The sequence below is a fragment of the Nomascus leucogenys genome, chromosome 18 (assembly GCF_006542625.1).
Source record: "Nomascus leucogenys isolate Asia chromosome 18, Asia_NLE_v1, whole genome shotgun sequence".
Lineage (NCBI taxonomy): Eukaryota > Metazoa > Chordata > Mammalia > Primates > Hylobatidae > Nomascus > Nomascus leucogenys.
Window position 1 is genome coordinate 91,424,967 of NC_044398.1, and position 23,887 is coordinate 91,448,853.

General features: G+C 43.3%; 1 protein-coding gene across 7 annotated transcripts in view; it reads left to right on the forward strand.

Moving 5' to 3' along the window:
• TXNDC11 (thioredoxin domain containing 11) overlaps positions 1–23,887 on the forward strand; it is a 64,772-nt gene continuing 40,885 nt past the window's right edge. For 3 of the 7 annotated variants that reach the window (XM_030797841.1, XM_030797847.1, XM_030797842.1), the window contains exons 1-5: positions 1–452; positions 6,725–6,941; positions 8,891–8,988; positions 12,208–12,337; positions 21,931–22,024. In XM_030797841.1, the coding sequence (XP_030653701.1) occupies positions 199–452; positions 6,725–6,941; positions 8,891–8,988; positions 12,208–12,337; positions 21,931–22,024 (793 nt within the window). In that variant the 5' untranslated portion in view covers positions 1–198. The remainder of the gene's footprint in view (positions 453–6,724; positions 6,942–8,890; positions 8,989–12,207; positions 12,338–21,930; positions 22,025–23,887) is intronic. The other 4 variants (XM_030797844.1, XM_030797846.1, XM_030797845.1 and 1 more) reach the window with 3 other exon arrangements.

Consider the following 23,887-nt stretch of genomic DNA (forward strand, 5'->3'; position numbering starts at 1 on the left):
ACTCCGCGAGCGGTGGGCGGAGCTGCGTGCTCCGGGGTGTGAGGTGGGGCGGACCCCGCGGCGGCGGCGCGGCTGACGTGGAGCGTCCGGGTTAGCGGGTGCGGCGAGCTGCGGGATTGGGGAGCAACGGGCCGGGCCCGGCCTTCGGGCCCGAGGCGGCGGCGGCGGCGGTATAAAGCCGGCGACTGGGAGCATGTAATGTCGGAATGCGGAGGCCGCGGCGGCGGCAGCAGCAGCAGCGAGGACGCCGAGGACGAGGGAGGGGGCGGCGGCGGCCCCGCGGGCTCCGACTGTCTCAGCCCGAGCCCGGCCCCGGCCACAGCGTCCTCGGCGGGCCGGCTCCGTCGCGGGCTGCGTGGCGCTTCCCTCATGGCGCGCCAGCGGCCGGAGCTGCTCTGCGGGGCCGTGGCGCTCGCCTGCGCGCTGCTCCTCGCCCTCAAGTTCACCTGCAGGTGAGGCGGCCCGGACCCCGGGGCCCCGGTACGGCGCTCCCCCTGCTCTGCCGCCTGGAGCCTGCAGGGCCGGGTCGCAGCGGCCTCAGCCGGGGAAGTCGGGCCTGACCTTGCCCAGGACGGCTGACCCCTCCCGGAACCTGCTGCCACGGCTGCCCACCTTCCCTTCGTCCTGGCCCTCCCGCGGACATTATGGCGAGGCTTCCGGGTGGAGCCCTGCCGCCCCATCGTCCCGCGTTAGTGCCGGGGGAGGCGGGTCGGGGGTGCTCCTCACCTGTTGGAGTCACTAGGGGTGGACCTGTCACTTCGGCCCGGGCTGTAGGACCCTCATTTCTCACCGATTTCATTCCCCTTAAGCTTCCGGTGTAGTGATCCACAACCGTCCGAGAGTTCCAGACCCTTTTTAGAACTCCCGCACTTAATGATCTAACGATTACTTTTATTTTGAGACGTACTCACGCTTTGTGTCCCAGGCAGGAGTGCAGTGGCGCGATCTCGGCTCACTGCAACCTCCGCCTCCCGGGTTCAAGGGGTTCTTCTGCCTCAGCCTCCCGAGTAGCTCGGATTACAGGCGCGCGCCACGACGCCTGGCTAATTTTTGTATTTTTAGTAGAGACGGGGTTTCACCACGTTGGCCAGGCTGGTCTCGAACTCCTGACCTCACGTGATCCACCCGTCTCGGCCTCCCAAAGTGCTGGGATTACAGGCGAGAGCCCCCGCACCCGGCCTGATCTAACGATTATTTATCTGCACCTACTATGTGCCGGACACTCGTCGGGGTGAACTTTTTGCTCCCTTGAGTGGATGGGACAGTGAAGAAGTAAATGTAATATAATTTTTTAAAGCTTCAGTGCTATGCAGGGCATAGAAACGATGGCGGTGAGGAAAGACCTCCTAAGGAAGTGACATTTGAAGCTTATACAAAAAGGAGAAGGGACCAGCGCTGGGAAGATCCCGGGGGAGCGTCTCCAAGGTAGAGTGAACAGCAAATGCAGAGGTTCTGAGGCTGGACAAGCTTGGTGTTTCCCTGCAATTGATAAAAAGGCCTGACAGTAGGCTGGGGTGTAGGGAGTAGGAAAATGAAAGCTCATGTGTGTCTTTTCAGGAATGTACACACATACAAAATTTGCTCTATGTTTCAGTTGTCCTTCTGGTCTCCCAAATCCACAGTGAGTCTTTTGGGATTCCAATTTATAAGATCTGTATTGCTACTATGATATCTGTGATTTCACCTCGGAACATTTTTGAGTTTAGCACGATATGTGGCCAGTTGTCAAAGAGGTGTCAAAAGATTGGGGATTTTAGTGGAAAGATAAATTATAATAACTCTCAGTGAGCATTTTCCATAGGCCAGGTACTGTCAGCAGGGTTTCTCAGTCTTGGCACTGTTGATATTTTGGGTCAGATAATTCTGTGTTGTGGGGGCTGCCCTGACCACTGTAGGATTTTTAGCAGCATCCCTGGCCTCTACCCACTAGATACCAGTAGCACACCCCACAAGATCTAACAACCTACAATGGCTTCAGACATTGTTAGATGTCCCCTGGGAGCAAAATTGCCTGCTTGGGAACCACTGTTTCCATGTATGCATTTATTCATTTAGTACATAATTGAGAGCCTAGTATGGGTGTCATTTAAATCTTACAATCCCCATTAAAGTTTGAATATACTGTTATCTTTCCCAGTGCACAGATGAAGGAGTCCAGCCTTGGTGATGTTTCAGAAGCTGCCCCAAATCACACCTATGTGTTAAGTGGCTGAGCTGGAATTTGAATCCTTTGCTGTCAGGACCTCCTAGATTCTTAACCTTGTACTTTATTCTTGTCTCCCACAAGGACAATGTACAAAGTATTTTACAAGGTAGAGTGTTGCGAGGTGACATTTAGGTTCAAATTAGGAAGAGCGGTTCCCCCCTCCAGGGGTGTGGAGTTTATTTACGTCGGTTTGTTAAAGTATAGAAATAATGGTTAATGTTTGTTCTGAGACAGCAGGGCTTAATTGATACGGAAGTCCTTTGAGATTCAGAAGGAAGGAAGAGAGTAAATCCAGTTACTAGAGTAGGCAGAATGAGATCCTTTCTTGCTTCAGGCAAGGAGAGTGAACCAGTAAATGGCTGCTGCTTCATCTTCTTTCTGTGTCACTGGCAAATTTGACAGTCTTTTAATAGACTCAGATTAATTTTTTTTAGGGTCATCTTTGATTGAATGGTGTCATGATACTGTTTGTTGCTGTGCAACTGGCTAACATTTCTACCCCCCTTTTCCTCGTTCACTTTTAAAATCTTTGCTTTAATAAGGAGATAGGCTTAAGGGAGAATAGACTTTTTTTTTTTTTTATCTCGGCTCACCGCAACTTCCACCGCCAGGGATCAAGTGATTCTCCTGCCTCAGCCTCCCAAGTAGCTGGGATTACAGGGGCGCGCCACCATGCCCAGCTAATTTTTGTATTTTTAGTAGAGATGGGGTTTCACCATGTTGACCAGGGTGGTCTTGAACTCCTGACCTCAGGTGGTCCTACGTTGGCCTCCCAAAGTGCTGGGATTACAGGTGTGAGCCACCGCGCCCGGCCTAGGATTTTTTTTTTTAATTTAATTTTTATGAACAGCTCCAGGCTTGAAATAAATGACTGCTCTCTTCAATGTCTGTGGCTTGGCTGAGTTCAAACCAGCTAATATGGAAAAGGTTGACTTGAGGTTGAGCCACAGTGAGTAACTGTGCATTTCTGGGCATCTAATCTTTACTTACCTGCATCTCTTCATCCTGCTCGCCTTTCTTTTACCTTGATTTGGAGGGAAAAAAAATTGTCTGTGTGTAGATGCATATGTATGTATACATGTATTTATTTTGCTTTATTCCATTTTGTAATTTCAAAGCTGCCTCGAGTGGTCTTTGCAAGGAAGTGATGTAGGTTGTGAATTTCATAGGAAAATTGGGGTTTCAACAGGTCTTTTTTTTATGTTGCCCATGCCGGAGTGCAGTGGCTATTCACAGGTGCAATTATGGCATGCTACAGCCTGAAACTGCGGGGCTCAAGTAATTCTCCTGCCTCAGCCTCCTGAGTGTAGTAGCTGGGACTATAGGCACATGCTACTGGCTCAGCAACAACAGGCCTTATATGCAACCAACTCTTGAGTTTTTTGTACTCGAAACATACCCCTCATAGCTGCAGGAAATCTTTGCTCTATGTATAGTTTCTCTAAAATGTGAAGCAGTATAGTTTCTCTAAAATGTGAAGCAGATTGATGAGTTAAATAGAAACTCACCAATGTTTCTGATAGAGTAGAGGCTAGTGTTTCTTCTCCCTGGCCAATATTTGATTTTTGTTTGGCCTTGTACTTTATCTGGTTCATTTAGGAATGCTTCTGAATATGCAGAGCAAAATTACTGAGTTGCTCTTTATCCTTTCGTTGGCTGTCAGACCTACATTTTTCCTCAGATTGCATTATTTGATGCTGACATTGCATTTTTTTTTTTTTGAGATGGAGTTTTGCTCTTTTTTCCCAGGCTGGAGTGCAATGGCATGATCTTGGCTCACTGCAACCTCCGCCTCCTGTGTTCAAGCGATTCTCCTGCCTCCGCCTCCCAAGTGGCTGGGATTACAGGTGTGCACCACCATGCCCAGTTAATTTTGTATTTTTAGTAGAAATGGGGTTTCACGGTGTTGGTCAGGCTGGTCTGAAACTCCTGACCTCATGGGATCCACCTGCCTCGGTCTCCTGAAGTGCAGGGATTACAGGCGTGAGCCACGACGCTTGGCCGGCCATATGCAGTTTGAGTGGTAGAAAAGTAATTTTCTCCAAAGAGCAGAATTTTGGTTCTCTTGAAATGTGTCTTTTTTTTTTTTTTTTTTTTTTCCTGTAGTGTCCTCCCCACCTCTTACGTGGCTATCTTCTTGTCATTCAGGTCTCAGAGCTTAAATTATAGCACCTCCCAAGCCACCACTCCATCAGAGGAGCTACCCTGTCCTTCTGTACATCACCTTGTTAAATTTTTCACATAGCGAGCATTTTGTGTATTTTTATTGTTTACACATTTGATGTTTTTCCTGTTTTCTTCCCCTAGAAAGTGATCTCCTCTACAACACACAGTGCTAGCTGCCGCAGCCTCACTGCTTGTGTCCAAAGCACAGTCACAGCTGCTCAGTAAAGAATTTTTGAATAATTGTGTAAGTGATTGAGTTTTTCAGGTTATGAAGGCATTCTGCATAGACTGAAAGCTCTCCGACTGAAGGTTAAAATATTAGTTTGAGTGAATAAATAGGTGGCTTGCTCCGCTGAATACTTTTGCGTGTTCTGGAATTTCATATAAATGCAGTCATAGTGCATGTACTCTTTAGCACTTTTTTCACTCAGCATAATCATTTTGAGACTCGTCCAAGTTATAGTGTATATGAGTAGGTTTTGTTTTTTGTTTTTATTGTGGAGTAACATTTAAGTAAACTGGGGTAAGAATATACCCCAGTTTATCATTTTACCTCATGAGTCGTGCCAGCTTTCTTATGCTTATTGTTTACATAGTTTTTCTTTTCCCATCCTTACGCCTTTATCCTGTGTCTTTATATTTAAGATACATCTCGTTTAGATAGTGCATAATTGGGTCTTGCTTTATCCTCTGTGGCAGTCTGCCCCTCCTAATTAGGTTGCTTCCTTTTTTTTTTTTTTTTTTTGGAGAGTCATAGTCTCGCTGTGTTGCCCAGGCTGAGTGCGGTGGCGTGATCTTGGCTCACTGCAACCTACATTGTTCTCCTGCCTCAGCCTCCCGAGTAGCTGGGACTACAGGCGTGTGCCACCATGCCCGGCTAATTTTTTGTATTTTTTCAGTAGAGACAGGGTTTCACTGTGTCAGCTAGGATGGTCTCAATCTCCTGACCTCGTGATCTGCCCGGCTCGGCTTCCCAAAGCGCTGGGATTACAGGCGTGAGCCACCACTCCTGGCCCCTCCTTTTATATTTAACGTAATTGTTGATGTAGTTGGGTTTAAGTCTACCTTCGTGCTCCTTGTTTTCCATTTGTACCATCTGGCTTTTGTTCTTTTCTTGTTCCTTTACTTTCTTTCTTTCTTTTTTTTTTAGATGGAGTTTTGTTCTAGTCACCTAGGCTGGAGCGCAATGGCTCAATCTCGGCTCACTGCAACCTCCGCCTCCCGGGTTCAAGCGATTCTCGTGTCTCAGCTTCCCGAGTAGTTGGGATTACAGGCACCCATCACCACGCCCAGCTACTTTTTTACTTTGAGTAGAGACGGGGTTTCACCATGTTGGCCAGGCTGGTCTTGAACTCCTGACGTCAGGAGATCTGCCTGCCTCGGCCTCCTAAAGTGCTGGAATTACAGGTGTGAGTCACCGCGCCTGGTCTCCTTTACTTTCTTTGGGGTTCATCGCATTTTAGGTTTCCATGTTTATGTTCTCTATCTCGTTTAGATAGTGCATAACTGGGTCTCATTTGTTTCTTAGCAAAGCTGCTCTAATGGTTTTGTGGTATGTGAGTGCAGATGCATGGACAGCTCAGGGTGTTTACTTCTACTTGGTGGGATGCAGCCTGGGCCTAGACCTTTAGGTCTTGGTGAGGAAAGTTACTTCTGACCACTTGTTTGTTCAGTGTTCTTTTCTGTTTCCTCCTGATCTGTTTCTTGTGGGAAGCTCAAGTGTTCAAAAAGCCCATTTTCCAGTTAAATAGGCTGTTGCTTTGTTACTTATCTTCATTAGTCTTAGGATTATGATACATATCTGGAGGAACGTATATTATTGTTTAATTGTTACTGTTACCTGAATGCCCTGGATAAGTACAAGCCAACTCCAGCTAATAAGCTTAATGTTTTCTCAAAGTCGAGTTGATTGTAAGCATCTCCCGTGGAAATCTTGTTAGTGGAGTGTGGTTAGTGGAATGCTCCATCACCGTAATTCTGAGCTCGCATGCTGGTGGCTCTAAAGCCCTGGAGACAAGTGGCTTCTGTGGAGAGCCAGGCTGCAGAAAAAGGAGGATGAAGTCTTTGGGGTGTGGGGAGCAGGAATATGGATTATTCAGAGACATCCTTCTTTGCTCTCCACTGCCCTTCCAGCCTACACCTAGGGGACAGAATCTCAGAGAATTGTTTCCAACATATTATTCATGTCTTGCATTTGCTCAGCCAGATGTTGCCTTTCTAGGGCAGTGATTTTGGGACTCCATTTTCTTATTCAAAAGAGGATTTTTCTTTTTAAGCTTCATTCTACTTCCACAGAGCTATTTTTAGAAGAAGATGAACTAAGCAATCTTTTCTGTGTTTGCTCTTTTTTAGTCGAGCAAAAGATGTGATAATGCCAGCAAAGCCACCTGTCAGCTTTTTCTCCCCGAGGTCTCCAGTCCTTGACCTCTTCCAGGGGCAGCTGGACTATGCAGAGTACGTTCGCCGGGATTCAGAGGTGGTACTGCTGTTCTTCTATGCCCCTTGGTGTGGACAGTCCATCGCTGCCAGGGCAGAAATTGAGCAAGCAGCAAGTCGGCTTTCAGATCAGGTAATGCTCACATTCAGCTTAAGAATCAAATGACTGTCAGTCCTATATGTAGGGCAGGATGTCCCCACAGAGACACCTTGCCCAACGGGCAGACTTTGCCAAGGTGAACTCCAGGAGACCTTTCTAAGTTACAGAGCTTTCTATAAAGCAACAGAAAGGATTTCCACCTGTGGCGATTGTAGTCCGAGGCAAGTGTGGGAACAGATTCTGAATCTCGTAACACAGGCCAGTGCTTATCCTGGGGTTCCATACTGTTTGGTTTCAGCATTGAAAAAGGTCGAGGGACTGAAAATCCTAGTTCTTGCGTATCGATTTGATACTTGCTAGTTGGGTATTTTAGGTAAGAACATGTATGTGTGATATGACTGCATTGTAACAAGGCCGACCTTTTTAATATATGGACCAGAACTATATTCAGCAGATAAGGAATGCCACCTTTGGGCTACGTAAGAAAGATATACAGGCAAATAAGTCACCTGTTATGGCAGTGGTTTTCAGCCCAGTGGACCCCAGTTGTGCTTTAGAAAATAAGTATTTTGTGATGTCTCCCTTTCTTTCTGAAAAGGAATTCATAGATGATAAAGTTTTCCTATACATATAATTTCAAAATAATGTAATGCACTGATTGTAACATAAAGGCGAGGCGGGGAGAAAGTAATTTGTAACTAAATGATATGTATTTTAGTATGTAAGTGCACGGTCAGAACAGGTCCATATACCTTTATGTAGAACCACTGTGAATGGGATAGTTACGAACGTAGACTGATAAAGGTGATACGTGGGTGACTTACCTGCCACATGGACATTGCTCTTAGTAATTGATTATCCTAAATGGTGAACAATCTTGGTAAAATCCTGAACTACACAAAGCCCTTTCTGCTCTCAGTTTACATAGAAGTTGCGTTCCTGAAAAATTCAGTGAACACAAAAAGCATGCTTTAGATTGACATGTAAAATGGAGCGAGCTAGGTTCTGGGCTTGGATAATAACAGTTTTTCCCCAACATCAGTGTTTGGCAGGCATTTTGAACTCCTCTGGAATGCAATGGATGACTCTTCTGTGTGCAAAGCAGGTTTGAGTGTAGCAGGACATCTGCAAAAACCCCTGCCCTACATATGGACTGTAGCTTCCCCCAGTCATTGCAGTAAGCAAAAAGCATCCCACAGATTTCGAATACTCTCCTGCTGAGAACCACTGATCTGAAGTAACTTGCGTAGGCAGCCGAGTTGCAGAAGTTCATTTGGAACTCTCAGTTGGTTTTTCTTAGAAACTGTGGAGCCTTCCAAATTTAGAGAACAAAGTTCACGTTGCCCATATTGGGCACAAGAGGGGAATCTATTGTGTTTTATTAGTAAGTGTGAATTAGCTACCTTACTGTCAGCCTAAACTATGTCCTTCTGAGTGATGGCATTAGTATAATAATAATATTCTGGTGTGCTGGGCCCCGTGCTAATTCTCAACCACTTTGCAAGCCCATGCTGTCAGCCCTGTTTTTCTGAAGCAGGACCGCAGGCGTAAGGGGTGAAGCAGTTTGTTTACGATCACGTAGTGACAGGTGGTGGGGGTTATAGTGCAATCCAGTGACTGCTGCTCCTTTTTTTTAAAAAAAAATTTTCAGCTCCTTCCAAATTGAGAGCTTACTATTCCATGTACTCAATAGGGAAAAAAGTGGGTTTATTTTTGGAAACACACAGAAATCTTTTGAACTGTATTGCATGGTAAGATTGGTAAACACAGTCCAAGCCCTGGCTGGACATCATAGATAAGAGTATGTCTTTCTTTTTTGTTTTAGTGATAAATGATGACCTTTGAAAACTCGAAACAGTTTTTTTCATAGATTCTGTTTCAGTGAGAGAGGAATGGTTCCGTTTTTAAATTTCGTCTTTTAAATCTTGGTAACTTTTCAGTTGTTATTCATACTCATTTGAAAACCTTTTTTGGCTCTGCAGGTGTTGTTTGTGGCAATTAACTGTTGGTGGAACCAGGGGAAATGCAGAAAACAGAAACACTTCTTTTATTTTCCTGTAATATATCTGTATCATCGGAGGTAAGAACTTTTTAAATAGTGTTTCTCATTCCAGTTTAGTTTGCCAGTTTATAAATGAATTTTGTGTTTTTTCTATATTAAAGTATTAGATATTCACTATAGAAAATTCAGATAATACAGATAAGCAAAAATTTAAAAAAAAAGATCTGGATAATCCACCCCCCTTTTTAAAGCTAAACATGAGATCAGGCAGTAATACGACTTCCTAAACTGCTTTTCTCACTTTTTTGAGCATCTTTTCATGTCATTACACATTTTACAGCATTGTTTTTAAAAGTACCAATTACTCCAATGTATTTCAGATATATCATAAGAGTGTTTTGTAAAAATACATCAAATTTCTTATCCTTTCACCTGGAGGCATAGCAGAGTCCAGAGTGTATCTTACCATCTATTCTATTGGGAAGAAAATTACTGCAGGTACACAGTCCCATGTCCACAACTTTTTTTTTTTTTTTTTTTTTTTTTTTTTTGAGACAGAGTCTCACTCTGTTGCCCAGGCTGGAGTGCAGTGGCATGATCTCCGCTCACTGCAAGCTCGGCCTTCTGGGTTCATGCCATTCTCCTGCTTCAGCCTCCCAAGTAGTTGGGACTACAGGTGCGTGCCACCACGCCCAGCTAATTTTTTTTGTATTTTTAGTAGAGATGGGGTTTCACCACCCATGTCCACAATTCTAAAGTCACAAAGAGGGCTGAAAAACGGAAAGAGTTTTATTTTGTCTTATTTAATTTTTTTTTGAGACGGAGTTTAGCTTTTGTTGCCCAGGCTGGAGTGCAGTGGTGCAATCTTGGCTCACTGCAGCCTCTGCCTCAGGGTTCAAGCAGTTCTCCTGCCTCAGCCTCCCAAGTAGCTGGGATTACAGGTGCCTGCCACCATGCCTGGCTAATTTTTGTATTTTTAGTAGAGATGGGGTTTTACCATGTTGCCAGGCTGGTCTCGATCTAGGCTGTACTGGAGTATAGCCTAGACCCTGCTGTGAATGGTAAGTAATATCTAAAAATCTGACTTGAAGAGTTTTGGAGATAGGAGATAGGACTTTGGACTTTGTTCAGGGTGATTGGCTTGAAGTTTGTTGAAAGTAAAATGGGTAAAGGAGATTTGATCAGTAGAGAGCTTTCCTTTTTCCTTCTCAACTTCTTGGGCCATAATCAATGGGGATTTATAGCAAACATGCACAAACAATGATTTGTGGGTTCTCTGTCACATTCCATCCCATTTCCATGTCTGTAACATAAACTGTTCTCTGGCACATAGTATTGAGTCCCAGGAACTATTAGATAGTATTTGGGCAAAAACACACTTTTATACCCCATCTCTACCCCCACATTTTCCTCTGGATATTAGATGTTTGTATTTTAATATTTGTAGTACGAAGCCAGTTTTTGCTTAGGGACCATTACTAAGACCATTTTCAGATTTCTTCCCCACTTTTTGGCCAGTAACTTGGAGGTTCTGCCTTTACATGGAAGGTTCAAGTACAGGTTTTTTTGGATACAGGAATACTTTCTCAGAGTTACTGTTTTTGTTTTAAAGGTAAGTGTAAGGTGGTGTACTTAACTCTGTGCTCTGAAACGGGATGATGAGCTTGCCCTGCTGAGGTCCTTGCATTTCTTTTTGGCTTTGAAAAAGGGCATGGAAGCCTAGTGGGGGGATATAGTCCTTCTAAGCTGCTCAGAGGTGGACTTAACGTGATGTGACATTAAAATCAGAAGAGTTCCATGGAATCAAATACAAATGTCATTTGGGATATGCAGGTATATCGTATTGTCATATATGTACTGTTTGCTTGCTTAGCTTTTGCAGAAAGATTGAAGGGACCTCAAAGGAACTTTAGAAATATGTCCAACCTTCTTAATTTACAGATGACGAATTTGAGGTGGTACGCACCTTGAAATGCCTGCCTCCACAACCCCGTCTTTGCGTTGTTAGCTTTTACAAGTCACTAGGACCCTTGTAACATCACAACAGGAAAACTCAGCAAAGCCTCTTGGCCTGAGTGGTTGAGGTTTCCAGACTGGTAGCTCCTTTTTCCGGAACAAAAGAAGTTAGATGCTTTTTTGATTTCTTCCTTTAAATTAAAAATTATTGGTGGTTGATGGGGTTGGTGGTGGTGGTAATTTTTAAACTGAACTAATTCGTAGTAAGTCTTGATTTGGTAGAATTCTTAACTGTCTCCCAGCTGTACATGTAGAGAATGCTGTTTTTCACTTTTTTTCATGCTGATATTCCTTTGACATCATTCTGAAGTGCACATGGAAGAATTGTGTTTATCTCATAACTGTGTGTGTGTGTGTGTGTGTATGAATTTCTGTAACCGTGTATTATGGTATTATAATCACAGCCTTTATAAAATTCTTCACTGGGCTCTATTGTTGCTGTTAACAGTAAGCTTAATGTCAATTTCTGTTTAGAGAAAAGAACGATTATGCAGTTGTTGAATTTCACCATAACCCCCCCACCCTTGCCAGCTACCATCCAATTATATTTGGGCAGTGTCTGTATTGTGTGAGACTGAAGAGAGGCACGTGAGAATTCTGATTAGCTTAGGAGGATAACTGAATAGTGGTGGTATTACTTAGCGGCACTGAATCAAATTCCGTGTGTCCCCAGGCACAACTGGAGGGGAAAGGAAGAAAGATCATTTATACAGGTCACCGACTTCAGACCTTCACATAATTTGTTGTTGTTGTAATAAAGCTTCAAATAGGTTTAAGGTTCATTCAGTGATTCTTTGTCCGCCTATTTCTTTTTAGTAGGCCAAGGGCCAACTGTTCAACCTGTCCCTTACCTCACAGTGGCTAGTAGAAGGAAAGTCTGCCCGCCTACATTGAATTGTATAGTTAAATCCTGGAATCCCTTAGCATGTGGTCAATTTCCAGGGTTGTCTTTCTGTTTTGCTTTTAAAAGAACTATTGTGGGAATTAATTTTTTTTTCAGAGATAAGACTAAATGTTCTTTGTTTGGCAATTCAGTTTGCAGTTGAATTCAAGATCATAGAAGGGTAGGGGCTGCTTGCGCCTCTCCTCACCTAAAATGCTTATTCTTAATTCTCTGGTCACCTCCTAAGCAAAGCAGGCTACTGATCTGTGACTTGGTTGGATCCCAAAGCAAGACATTTTCATTTTGTGGTTGTGATGATTTTAGTTATACATTACAGGCTTAATGCATGGTGTATTATTTTTATTATTTTTATTTTTATTTTTATTTTTTGGTACTAGTTTTGGACCAATCGAATACAAAGGCCCCATGAGTGCTGTTTACATTGAGAAGTTTGTCCGCCGGGTGATGAAACCACTTCTCTACATCCCATCTCAATCAGAATTACTAGATTTTCTCTCAAACTACGAGGTACTTGTCTTTCATATCTCCTCCTCCATACTCAAGGCCTTTCACTGGGTTGTATTGGATTGTTTGTATTAAAGGGGTTTAAGAAAATACCTCCTGAATTGCAGCAAGTAAAAGGTCATGTGCTAGATCAGCCCCAGTTAAATGCTTTTTGAGATACTGATTATAAGGATGGTTTGTCCAAGAGAGTTTTAAGAGAATAGAGTACTAGCAAAGCCTTTGTTTTTTGTTAGGGAATTTTCAACAGATTTTCATCTTGCCTCACAGTTAACTTACAGTAGATGAGAATTAACTTACAATTTATGTGCAACCGCAAATTTCTAAGAATATTATTTGACACTTCTCATAACATTGTACTATGAGATACCTGGTTTCTCTTGTCAGTTGTAGTTTGGTTTTTTTGAAAACTGGAAATATGTTCTCTTCCATATTATGAAGTATATAACTATTTCAAGATCTTATTTACAGAAAGTGTTCTAACTTTCCTAATGTAGCTTCTTTCTTCCTTCCCCATTGCCGACTTCAACCCCTGGTAAATTATTTTTATAGTGTTTTTTTTTTTTTTTGAGACAGTCTTGCTCTGACACCCAGGCTGGAGTGCAATCTCAGCTCACTGCAAACTCCACTTCCTGGGTTCAAGTGCTTCTTGTGCCTCAGCCACCCAAGTAGTTGGGATAACAGGCAGTGCCACCACGCCCAGCTAATTTTTGTATTTTCACTAAAGAGGGTTTCGCTATGTTGGCCAGGCTGGTCTTTAACTCTGGGCCTCAAGTGATCCTCTCGTGTTGGCGTCCCCGCAAAGTGTTGGGATTACAGGTGTGAGACACTACGTCCGGCCCTGTAGGATCTTTAATGCATGTTAAGAATGGCTTATTGTGAGGCCAGTATTGGGATTATTAAAATATGTAGCCTCAAAAAATTATAAAAGTAGTTCTGCAAAAAATTCACTGGAGCAATCGTAAAATCATACTTGAGTACAAGTAAAATGATACTTAGGTACAACAAAATCAAGACCATAAATACCTGACAGAGATAAAAAACCATGTATATCCAGACCTTCGTGACAGTTTAGAGTTGTGGCTAGTTGAATTTTACTGTTTGCACTATTTATATTGTGTATAGATTGGATACACATTTTTTCACCAGAGCATCAGTATAGCTTTTTTCAATCATGTTAGAAACCGTACGTATGTGTGGCCGGGCGCAGTGGCTCACGCTTGTAATCCCAGCACTTTGGGAGGCCGAGGCGGGTTGGTCACGAGGTCAGGAGATCGAGACCACGGTGAAACCCCGTCTCTACTAAAAAAATCCAAAAAAATTAGCCAGGTGTGGTGGCGGACGCCTGTAGTCCCAGCTACTCGGAGAGGCTGAGGCAGGAGAATGGCGTGAACCCGGGAGGCGGAGCTTGCAGTGAGCCAAGATTGCGCCACTGCGCTCCAGCCTGGGTGACAGAGCGAGACTCTGTCTCAAAAAAAAAAAAAAAAAGAAACTCTATGTATGTGTTAACTATTAGCAGAGATTCCCCAAGGAGCAGTATGAATGTCTAGTTATTCTGCTTATTGTTCTTAGCTATGCGTCAGAGTAAATATTCCTTAATTACATATATAGCAGATGGATATCTGTGCACCTCAGAGGCCTGCCTCTCATTTTCCCTGGGCAGGCTGGTGGGTGAGGGCTATATTAAGAGGCAGGGTACTGGGGCCTGATCCCTTTGGCACACTCACTGGGTCTGTGATTTGGGGTGGGTTACTCACTTCCTGGGCATCTGGGGCCTGGGCCAAGGTATCCTTGAGATTCCTTCTAACAGTAAAGCTGTGGTAAGTGGGTTTTGACATGAGTCTTCAGTGGGTTACAGCCAGAGCCACTCGGGATGGCACAGCAAAATGGTGAAGAATCAGGAGTCAGACAGACCTGCTTTTAGCAGTACTCCATTGATTGACTGATTGATTGATTGATTGACTTAGAGATGGTCTCACTCTGTTACCCAGGCTGGAGTGCAGTGGCGTGATCTTGGCTCACTGCAGCCTCCATCTCTTGGGTTCAAGTGATTCTTCTGCCTCAGCCTCCTAAGTAGCTGGGATTACAGGCATGCACCATCATACCTGGCTGATTTTTTGTATTTTCAGTAGAGATGGGGTTTCACCATGTTGGCCAGGCTGGGTTATTTTATTTTTTTGAGATAGGGTTTCACTCTGTCACCCAGGCTGGAGTGTGGTAGCATGATCTTGGCTCAAGCGATCCTTCTGCCTCAGCCTCCCAAAGTGCTGGGATTACAGGCGTGAGCCACCGTGCCCAGCCCAGCAGTGCTTTAAAAGACTATGCTCCAAGTATTGATGTGGAGTTCATGTTAGACTCACTAATGTACTAATGACATTACTGCTGATGACATTTAAAACATTACATTAAGTTTTTGGCAGCCCACTTAGAGTGATGTACTACAGTGATTAAAGTACACTGCCTTTAAAATGGGAACCACAAGAGTGCTACCAAGATGGGGTCCCTAGATCACTTCTGTCAGCCTTTTAAATGACTTCCTCCCAAAAGCTGTGGCTTTTATTGGGTTAGTATCATCTTTTGCTGGCCTTCTTACTGAGATGAGATTGTCTCATTGGCAAGAGATAGATAGTACTTTATTAATTGTGAAACAACTCACTAGTCAAGCCCAGCATGACACTTGTGAAACCATTTGTCTTGCAAAATATACCAAATAGCACAGTCTAGAAAATGTGTCAGTTTCACACACACTGCCTATAACATAGAGACAGAATTCTAGATCCAGAAGTGAAACCACTCATGGTTTTGACGGTTGAATGATTAGGAAAGTTAAGGAATTTTTTGGAGTCCCTGGAGTAGAGCACAGTAAGCTTTTGAATATTCTGCTAAGTTAGGGTTTCTCAACCTTGGCACAGTTGACATTGGAGGTCAGATAATTCTGTGTTTTGGGGGGCTGTCCTGTGCTTGCAGGATATTTAGCAATATTCCTGGCCTCCACCCACTAGATGTTGGTAGCACCCTTTTCTCCCCTCAGTTGTGACAACCAAAAATATCTGCAGACCTTGCCAAATACCCCTCAGGGGGCAGAATTCCCCCAGTTAAGAACTACTGCTCTGAAGAATTGAGTTTTCCCAATTAAGGCCTTAAGAGGAAGAAAACACATCTTTTATCATGGGGCTCTCAGAAGGCATTAATTTAATAGTTAAAAGTTTATCTGCTTATAATGGTGGCAGTAGAGAGAAGATGAAAATTAAACAGTGCCTTGACTAGAGAATGCGGGAAGGTTATCGGTGGGGGGTGGATGGAAATTATAGCTAGGGGTGAGTTAGATTGTCATCACTAGAACTGTCTCTGATACTCAACTTTTTACTCAAACTCCTTATTTTTTCCAAAAAAACAAAAAACCCTATACAGTTTAAATATGTGAAGGAACTTGCTAATTTAAGGACATCTTACTATGAAAGATACTTATTTTGGTCAAGAGCCTTATCTCAGTTTATATTTTTTATCAATATGGATTTCAGTATCAAGTGTGTTTTTAAATTTAAGTATATCAAAATTGGGTCAAAATAATTAATGTTTTCATGGCACTTCTGAGGTTTGACATAATGAAGGATTGGTTTTTTTGCTTGACTTAATGTCTGTTAGATGTGTTTGTAACATCTTGTAGGAGTGTGTGTGATAATTTCCTGCTTGTTTTTTTTTTTTTTTTTTTTTTTTTTTTTGAGACGGAGTCTCACTCTGTTGCCCAGGTTGGAGTGCAGTGGCGCAATCTCGGCTCACTGCAAGCTCCACCTCCTGGGTTCACACTATTCTCCTGCCTCAGCCTCTCCGAGTAGCTGGGACTACAGGCACCCGCCACCACGCCCGGCTAATTTTTTTGTATTTTTAGTAGAGACGGGGTTTCACCGTGGTCTCGACCTCTTGACCTCGTGATCCGCCCGCCTCGGGCTCCCAAAGTGCTGGGATTACAAGCGTGAGCCACCGCACCCAGCCTTTCCTGCTTGTTTAAAAAAAAAAAATTCTTGTGTAGGATCTGGATTTTAAAGAAGGAAAAAAAAGAAAAAATATTGATCAATTATATATTTGTCTCTAATCCAGATATTTGTAAGCATTTTGGACCATTATAAAATTATATAGTTAGCATTCATTTCTTGGGAAGTGATGATGTCCTGAAATAAATAATATTCTCTATTGACATAAACTTTTTTTTGAGACAGAGTCTCGCTCTGTCTCCCAGGCTAGAGTGTGGTGGCGCAAGCTCGTCTCACTCCAACCTCCACCTCCTGGGTGCAAGCGATTCTCGTGGCTCAGCCTCCTGAGTAGCTGGGATTACAGGCATGTGCCACCACGCCTGGCTGTTTTTGTGTTTTTAGTAGAGATGGGGTTTCACCATTTGGCCAGGCTGGTCTTGAACTCCTAGCCTCAAGCGATCCACCCACCTCAGCCTCCCAAAATGCTAGGATTACAGGTGTGAGCCACTGTGCCTGACTGACGTAAATATGTATATGGAACTCTATTCATATATGCTTATTCTATTGTTAGAAAAAGGAATGTTCTAATTGTATCTTGGTTTTAATTTTTAGAAGTCCTATAGTTGAATCCTTTCAAAGGCCTATTCAGATGATTTGATATTGAATTACTTAGAGTGGAATTTTTTTTTTTTTTTGAGGTGGAGTCTCGCTCTGTTGTCTAGGCTGGAGTGCAGTGGCGTGATCTTGGCTCACTGCAACCTCCACCTCCCAGGTTTAAGTGATTCTCCTGCCTCAGCCTCCTGAGTAGCTGGGACTCAGGCATGCGCCACCATGCCCGGCTAATTTTTGTATTTTTAGGAGAGACGGGGTTTCACCGTGTTAGCTAGGATGGTCTCAATCTCCTGACCTCATGATCCACCTGCCTCGGCCTCCCAAAGTGCTGGGATTACAGGCGTGAGGCACTGCACACGGCCGAAGAGTGGAAGTTTTTAACCAATGGAAAATATTTTATTTGGCTTAGATATCTCAAACCTACCAATATCACATTGCTAATCATTAACCATGGTTTTATGTTTGTAAACTATGACTGTAAGAGGCCCGGCGAGGTACCGCACCCCTGCAATCCCAGCACTTGGGAGGCCAAGGTGGGAGGATTGCTTGAAGCCAGGAATTCAAGACCAGCCTGGGCAACAAAATGAGACCCTGTCTCTATAACAAAATATTAAAAATTAGCCAAACATGGTGGCACATGCCTGTAGTCCCAGCTACTTGGGAGGCTGAGGCTGGAGGATTGCTTGAATCCAGGAGTTTGGGGTTACAGTGAGCTATGATGGCACCACTGCACTCCAGCCTGGGCAACAGAGTGAAACTCCATCTCAAAACAAAACAAAGACAAGACTGAGCCCAGAAACAATTTCTAGGACAACAGTTTTGCCTTTAACTTCCTTAAACATCACAGAAAGCCATGAAAGGGTGAGTACTAAAAATTCTTAACTTTGTAAACCCTGAAATACTTCAGTCATTATTAGCAAAGAAGTAATGCATAAACTACGGATTGTCAAGTGCTCTTCAGTTTTCAAGTGCTTATTTCTAAATGTTCCAAACAGCTGGGTAAGGTAGATGGAAATTGTGGATCCTTCAAACAGATTAAGAAGCTAAGGTACGGGGAGGCTGTGATTTACCTACATGGAGACTGGACGACAGCCCAGCCTTGTGGCTCCCCAAATTCTTGTCTATCATGTTCCTTCCTCAAAGAAATATTTAAGGTTCCTGAATTGAAACTTCAGTATCTACCTAGGGGTTACAACTTCAAATATTTATTTAATGTCATTTTTTGAAACTTTTTTCTTTTATGATAGAACATTTTGAAGATGTTGGCTCCTTAATTTGGCTGTAGCTTTTTTTTTTAAATGAATACTTAAAAGCATAAATATGGATGAAGGATGATGCCATGGCTCTTAAGCAGCAGAGTTTTGCCATTTCCTGTTATTAATTGGGTCATTCACATTTATTCTGCAGAACTGGGATTATTTTGTGTATGATAGTCACAATATTCAGGCAGGGTAGGGTCTATAACTTTTTACCCGGGTAAGAACTACAATGATACTTACCTTCTAAATAATGAATGTAGCTAAAAACTGAAATGAACTTGCCAGGAGATCCCATAAAGGGAGATTAAGAGCTCTATATAATTTCCTTGCAAACCATGTTAAGAAATTCGACCGGGCCCCGTGGCTCACGCCTGTTATCCCAGCACTTTGGGAGGCTGAGGCGGGCAGATCATGAGGTCAGGAGTTTAAGACCAGCCTGGCCAACATGGTGAAACCCTGTCTCTACTAAAAATACAAAAAATTAGCCGGGTGTGGTGGCGGGTGCCTGTAATCCCAGCTACTCGGGAGGCTGAGGCAGGAGAATTGCTTTAACCTGGGAGGCAGAGGTTGCAGTGAGCCGAGATCGTGCCACTGCACTCCAGCCTTGGTGACAGAGAAAGACTCTGTCTCAAAAAAAGAAAAAAAAGAAATTCTACTTACTTCAGTTACTCCAGTTGTGGAATCCCTCTTCCTCGAATGTCCTTCCTGCCAATTTAAATACAAAGAGGAAAATGAAGTTGATTATTGTGGACAACATACACTAACAGAACCAGTGTCGTTTTTATTTTTATTTTATAGAGATGAGGTCTTGCCATGTTGCCCAGGCTGGTCTGGAACTCCTGAGGTCAGGTGATCCTCCCATCTTAGCCCCCAAAAGTCCTGGGATTATAGACATAAGCCACCACACCTGGCCAGTGTCATTTTTATTTCAGTGGACATTAAGTTGATTGGAAAGGGAATAGGACTGAGCAATAGTAATTTAATTTTCAGTGACTAATTTTCTGGCTCCTCTAATTTCAGTATTGTTTGGACATCATTTGTGTTAGGTATTGGTAGCTTCTACATCAATAGTGCTTGCTTTCTTATTTATTTGTTTGTTTGATTGTTTGTTTTTTTGAGACAGAGTCTTGATCTCTTGCCCATGCTGGAGTGCAGTGGTGCGATCTTTGCTCACTGTAACCTCCACCTCCCAGGTTCAAGCAATTCTCCTGCCTCAGCCTCCCAAGTAGCTGCAACGACAGGCACCCACCATTATGCCTGGCTAATTTTTGTATTTTTAGTAGAGATGGGGTTTCACCAGGCTGGCCAAGGGTGGTCTTGAACTCCTGGCCTCAAGTGATCTGAAGGGATTACAGACGTGAGCCAGCACTGCTGGCCTCTTTTTTGTTTTTTCAAGCACTTGACAGATTCATTTGACTTGTACCTTATAATTTACTCACCAAATGCTAACAGTATTATTATTTCAAACTCTTCTATCTGCAGGCAAAATATTTTAAGAATCTTTTTGTGAATTTCTGTATCCATTTAAGAACACTTATTTAGCATACATTCATTCATTTATTCCTAACAGCTTGGTAACAAAATTGTTTTAAATTTAAATGGGATGGGGAAAGGCTCAGGAATCTTTTAGGGGGAAGAAGAGAGTTAAGTAAAATTGCCAGATGACAGAAAACATGAGCATTTTGACAGAATGGTAGAATGCTGGTACCCAACACTGTCATATTGTTTGTAGAATTCTACTCTGAATGTTGTGCACATGGGTACTGTTTCTGTTAGTTCATAGTTTTGTGTTTTTTTGTTTTTGTTTTTGTTTTGAGATGGAGTCTTGCCCTGTTGCCCAGGCTGGAATGCAGTGGCACGATCTTGGCTCACTGCAACCTCCATCTCCCTGGTTCAAGCAATTCTCGTGTCTCAGCCTCCTGAGTAGCTGGGATTACAGGCGTGTACCACCATGCCTGGCTAATTTTTTTATTTTCAGTAGAGACAAGGTTCCACCATGTCGGCCAGGCTGGTCTTGAATTCCCAACCTCAAGTGATCCACCCGCCTCAGCCTCCCAAAGTGCTGGGATTACAGGCATGAGCCTGGGCAACAGAGTGAGACTCCAGCCTGGGCAACGGAGTGAGACTCTGTTTCTTTTTCTTTTTCTTTTTTTTTTTTTTTTTTTTTGAGATGGAGTCTTGCTCTGTCCCCCACCAGCTGGAGTGCAGGGGCATGATCTCAGCTCACTGCAGCCTCTGCCCCCTGAGTTCAAGGGATTCTCTTGCCTCAGCTTCCCGAGTATTTGGGACTACAGGCATGTACCACCACACCTGGCTAATTTTTGTATTTTTTAATAGAGACAGAGTTTCACCATGTTGACCAGGCTGGTCTTGAACTCCTGACCTCAAATGATCCTCCCGCCTAGGTCTCCCAAAGTGCTGGGATTACAAGCGTGAGCTACTGCGCCCAGCCTAGATGTTAAGTTTCTATCAGAATGAAAACCATTTGATTCATTTACAGTTGAATCTTAGAACAAGCAAGTGGTTTAGATTGGAAAGATAGTATATTCCATTACAGATCAGAAGTTTCGTCTTTTATATAACATACTGATTTTAAACTTTACCAACAGATTAAATTTCCACCCAAATTTTGGATGCAATTTTGTTTCAATGATCAAGTTCGTTTTCACAATGACTTACTAATATAGAGTGTAGTGCCAAGTGCTTTTGAGCTCAAAAGGATTCTTTTCATTTGCTTAGTGCTTTACGGTTCATGAGGCTTGCTCTTTGCCTAACCCTGTGAGGAATTTTTCCTATTTCCACATCAGGCAACTGAGGGTTCATATTGAAGGGTTCTCTCGAGGCTGTTCATTCAGCCACTAGATCTCAGACTTGAGCTTAGGTCTTCTGACTCTAAGTCCAGCACTCTTTCCTCAGGGATCTCACAGTTTGACTTTTTAAGACAGATATGACCATTACAGAACAAAACCTGACTGAATGAGTGCCATAGGGCCTTCCAAGAAGGAAGAAGTGATTGTAAACAGGAAGGCAGAACATATCTGGTAGGGGAAAGTTAATTGGTTTGGCAGAATGAAGGGGCGTTCTACGCCCAGCTTAGAGAAGTGGAATGAGCAGGTGGAAATGAGTGTGTAGGGTGGAGGAGCCAGAAGGCCGGAGGCGGGTCCTCTGCAGACCTGAGGGAAAGGAGAGTTGCCACTGTGGAATGCTGGGTTTTGGGTGGGGGGGTCCTGTGGCTTGTTTCCTACTGAAGGGGCTTGATTACAGGTGAAGATTAACCCTGATTTCCAGCAAAGTGTGAAGGTATGTTTGGAGTCAATGAGAGAAAGCGATTCAAGAAGAAACTGAAGAAAGGTTAAAAGAAAATTATTGCCACTGCTTGTCTGGAGTTGTTAAAAGCAATTGAGGACATAACTTACTGATGAAGTTTTGAGCCTGAGAGAATTGTACTGTCAACAAGGTGTGGAAAGACCTACTCATGGGGATAGAAGGAAGTTTCAGCTTTGAATGTCCCTGAATGACCACTGTGCAATCCTGTCAAAGCTACTGCAACTCCATCCCTTACCCTATTTGTTGTTTAAATGGAGGGGATGTTCAACCCCAACCTGAAATTTTTCTCATGTGCTTAGGCTTTTTGAAAAAATGAAGTGCAACAAGATGCATTAATTGTCAAATTATAATATGTCTTGCTTTAAAATATCCTCTATTACACTGTGGCTGACAGTGCCTCAGTTACCTAATTCTGCTCTTTTTCCTGCAGCCTGGAGTACTCGGGTACTTTGAGTTCAGTGGCTCACCCCAGCCTCCTGGTTATTTGACCTTCTTCACCTCAGCATTACATTCATTAAAGAAAGGTAAAAAATGATTCATATTAAGACATTGTTACTTCAGTAGAATTGTTATTTACATCTTTTCCATGTGTTATTATGAATATATATTCTAATTTGCTTGATTCCTTTTCTCAACGTATTTTTATTTATTTTATTTCTTTTTAGATGGAGTCTTGCCCTGCCACCCAGGCTGGAGTGCAGTGGCATGATCTTGGCTCACTGGAATCTGCCTCCCGGGTTCAAGTGATTCTCCTGCCTCAGCCTCCTGAATAGCTGGAACTACATAGGCGCCTGCCACCATGCCTGGCTAATTTTTGTATTTTTAGTAGATATGGGGTTTTGTCACATTGGCCAGCCTGGTCTCGAACTCCTGACCTCAGGTGATCCACCCGCCTCAGTTCCCAAAGTGCTGGGATTACAGGCATGAGCCACTGCGCCCAGCCGTCAGTGTATTTTTAATAATTACATTGTTTAATGTTCCATCATTAGCAAACAGGAAATACTGTTCTATTTCACATATAGTCTCTCAAATGTTTTGCTTTTTAAAAATACAGCTTGAGGCTGGGCGCAGTGGCTCATGCCTGTAGTCCCAGCACTTTGGGAGGCTGAGGCGAGTGGATTGCTTGAGTCCAGGAGTTTGAGACCAGCCTGGCCAACATGGCAAAACCCCATCTCTACAAGGAATACAAAAATTAGGCAGGTGTGGTGGTGCACACCTGTAATCCCAGCTAGGCGGGAGGCTGAGGTGGGAGAATCGCTTCAACCCAGGAGACAGAGGTTGCAGTAAACCGAGATCGTGCCACTGCACTGCAGCCTGGGGGACAGAGTGAGATCCTGTCTCAAAAAAAAAAAATACATATATATATATATATACATACATATAAATAAATAAATGAATGTCGGGCGCGGTGGCTCATGCCTGTAATCCCAATGCTTTGGAAGGTCAAGGCGGGTGGATCACCTGAGGTCAGGAGTTCGAGAACAGTCTGGCCAACATGACGAAACCCCGTCTCTACTAAAAATACAAAAATTAGCCAGACATGGTGGCACATGCTTATAGTCCCAGCTACTTGGGAGGCTGAGGCAGGAGAATCGCTTGAACCCAGGAGGCAGAGGTTGCAGTGAGCCAAGATCACGCCATTGCACTCCAGCCTGGGTGACAGAGCGAGACTGTCTCAAAAAAAAAAAAAATTATTACATCATGTTTTTTTGTGTGTATAGTTAAAAGTTTTGGTCAGCATTTTTAGTGGTTATTTTATCTGTCAGATAGGTTGTAATTTAGCAATACATTTCTTTTGAGAAGTATTTTTATAGGTATAAAACAATGTCACATTACAGCATAGGCTACTGCCAGCTTCTCACATCTGTATTTTTCTTTTGACTTAGTTGAATTGTATATTGTTTGGTGTCCTGGTTTTTAAGTGAAAGGTCATATACTCCCAATTGTTTTATGTTGTTCTACGCTCTCTCTCAGTCCTGACTCCACAGCCTGTCAGTTCTGTGTCAGATCCATTCTTATCTGCTTGCTTGTCTCCATCCCCTTTGTTACCACTCCAGTCTGCGCCCCTTCACCCACACCTGGACCAGACCGGTGGACACATAACTGGTATCCACTCGCTTCTCCTTCCTCAGACTGTGGCCTTTGCACATGCTAGTCCTTCTTCCTGGAATATGCTTCCACCCCTAGGGCTCAGTTCTCCACTTGTCAGGGCCCAGCTCAAATATCACTTCCACAATTAAATAACTGAAACCTCTACCCCAGTCTAACTTGGGTACCCTGTTGTTTCTTTTGTAGCACTTAACACAGTTTGCATTTATGTATGTGGTTACAAGATGATTTATTTAATGCCTTTTTCCCTAACTGTAAGATTTCTGAGGGTAGGGATC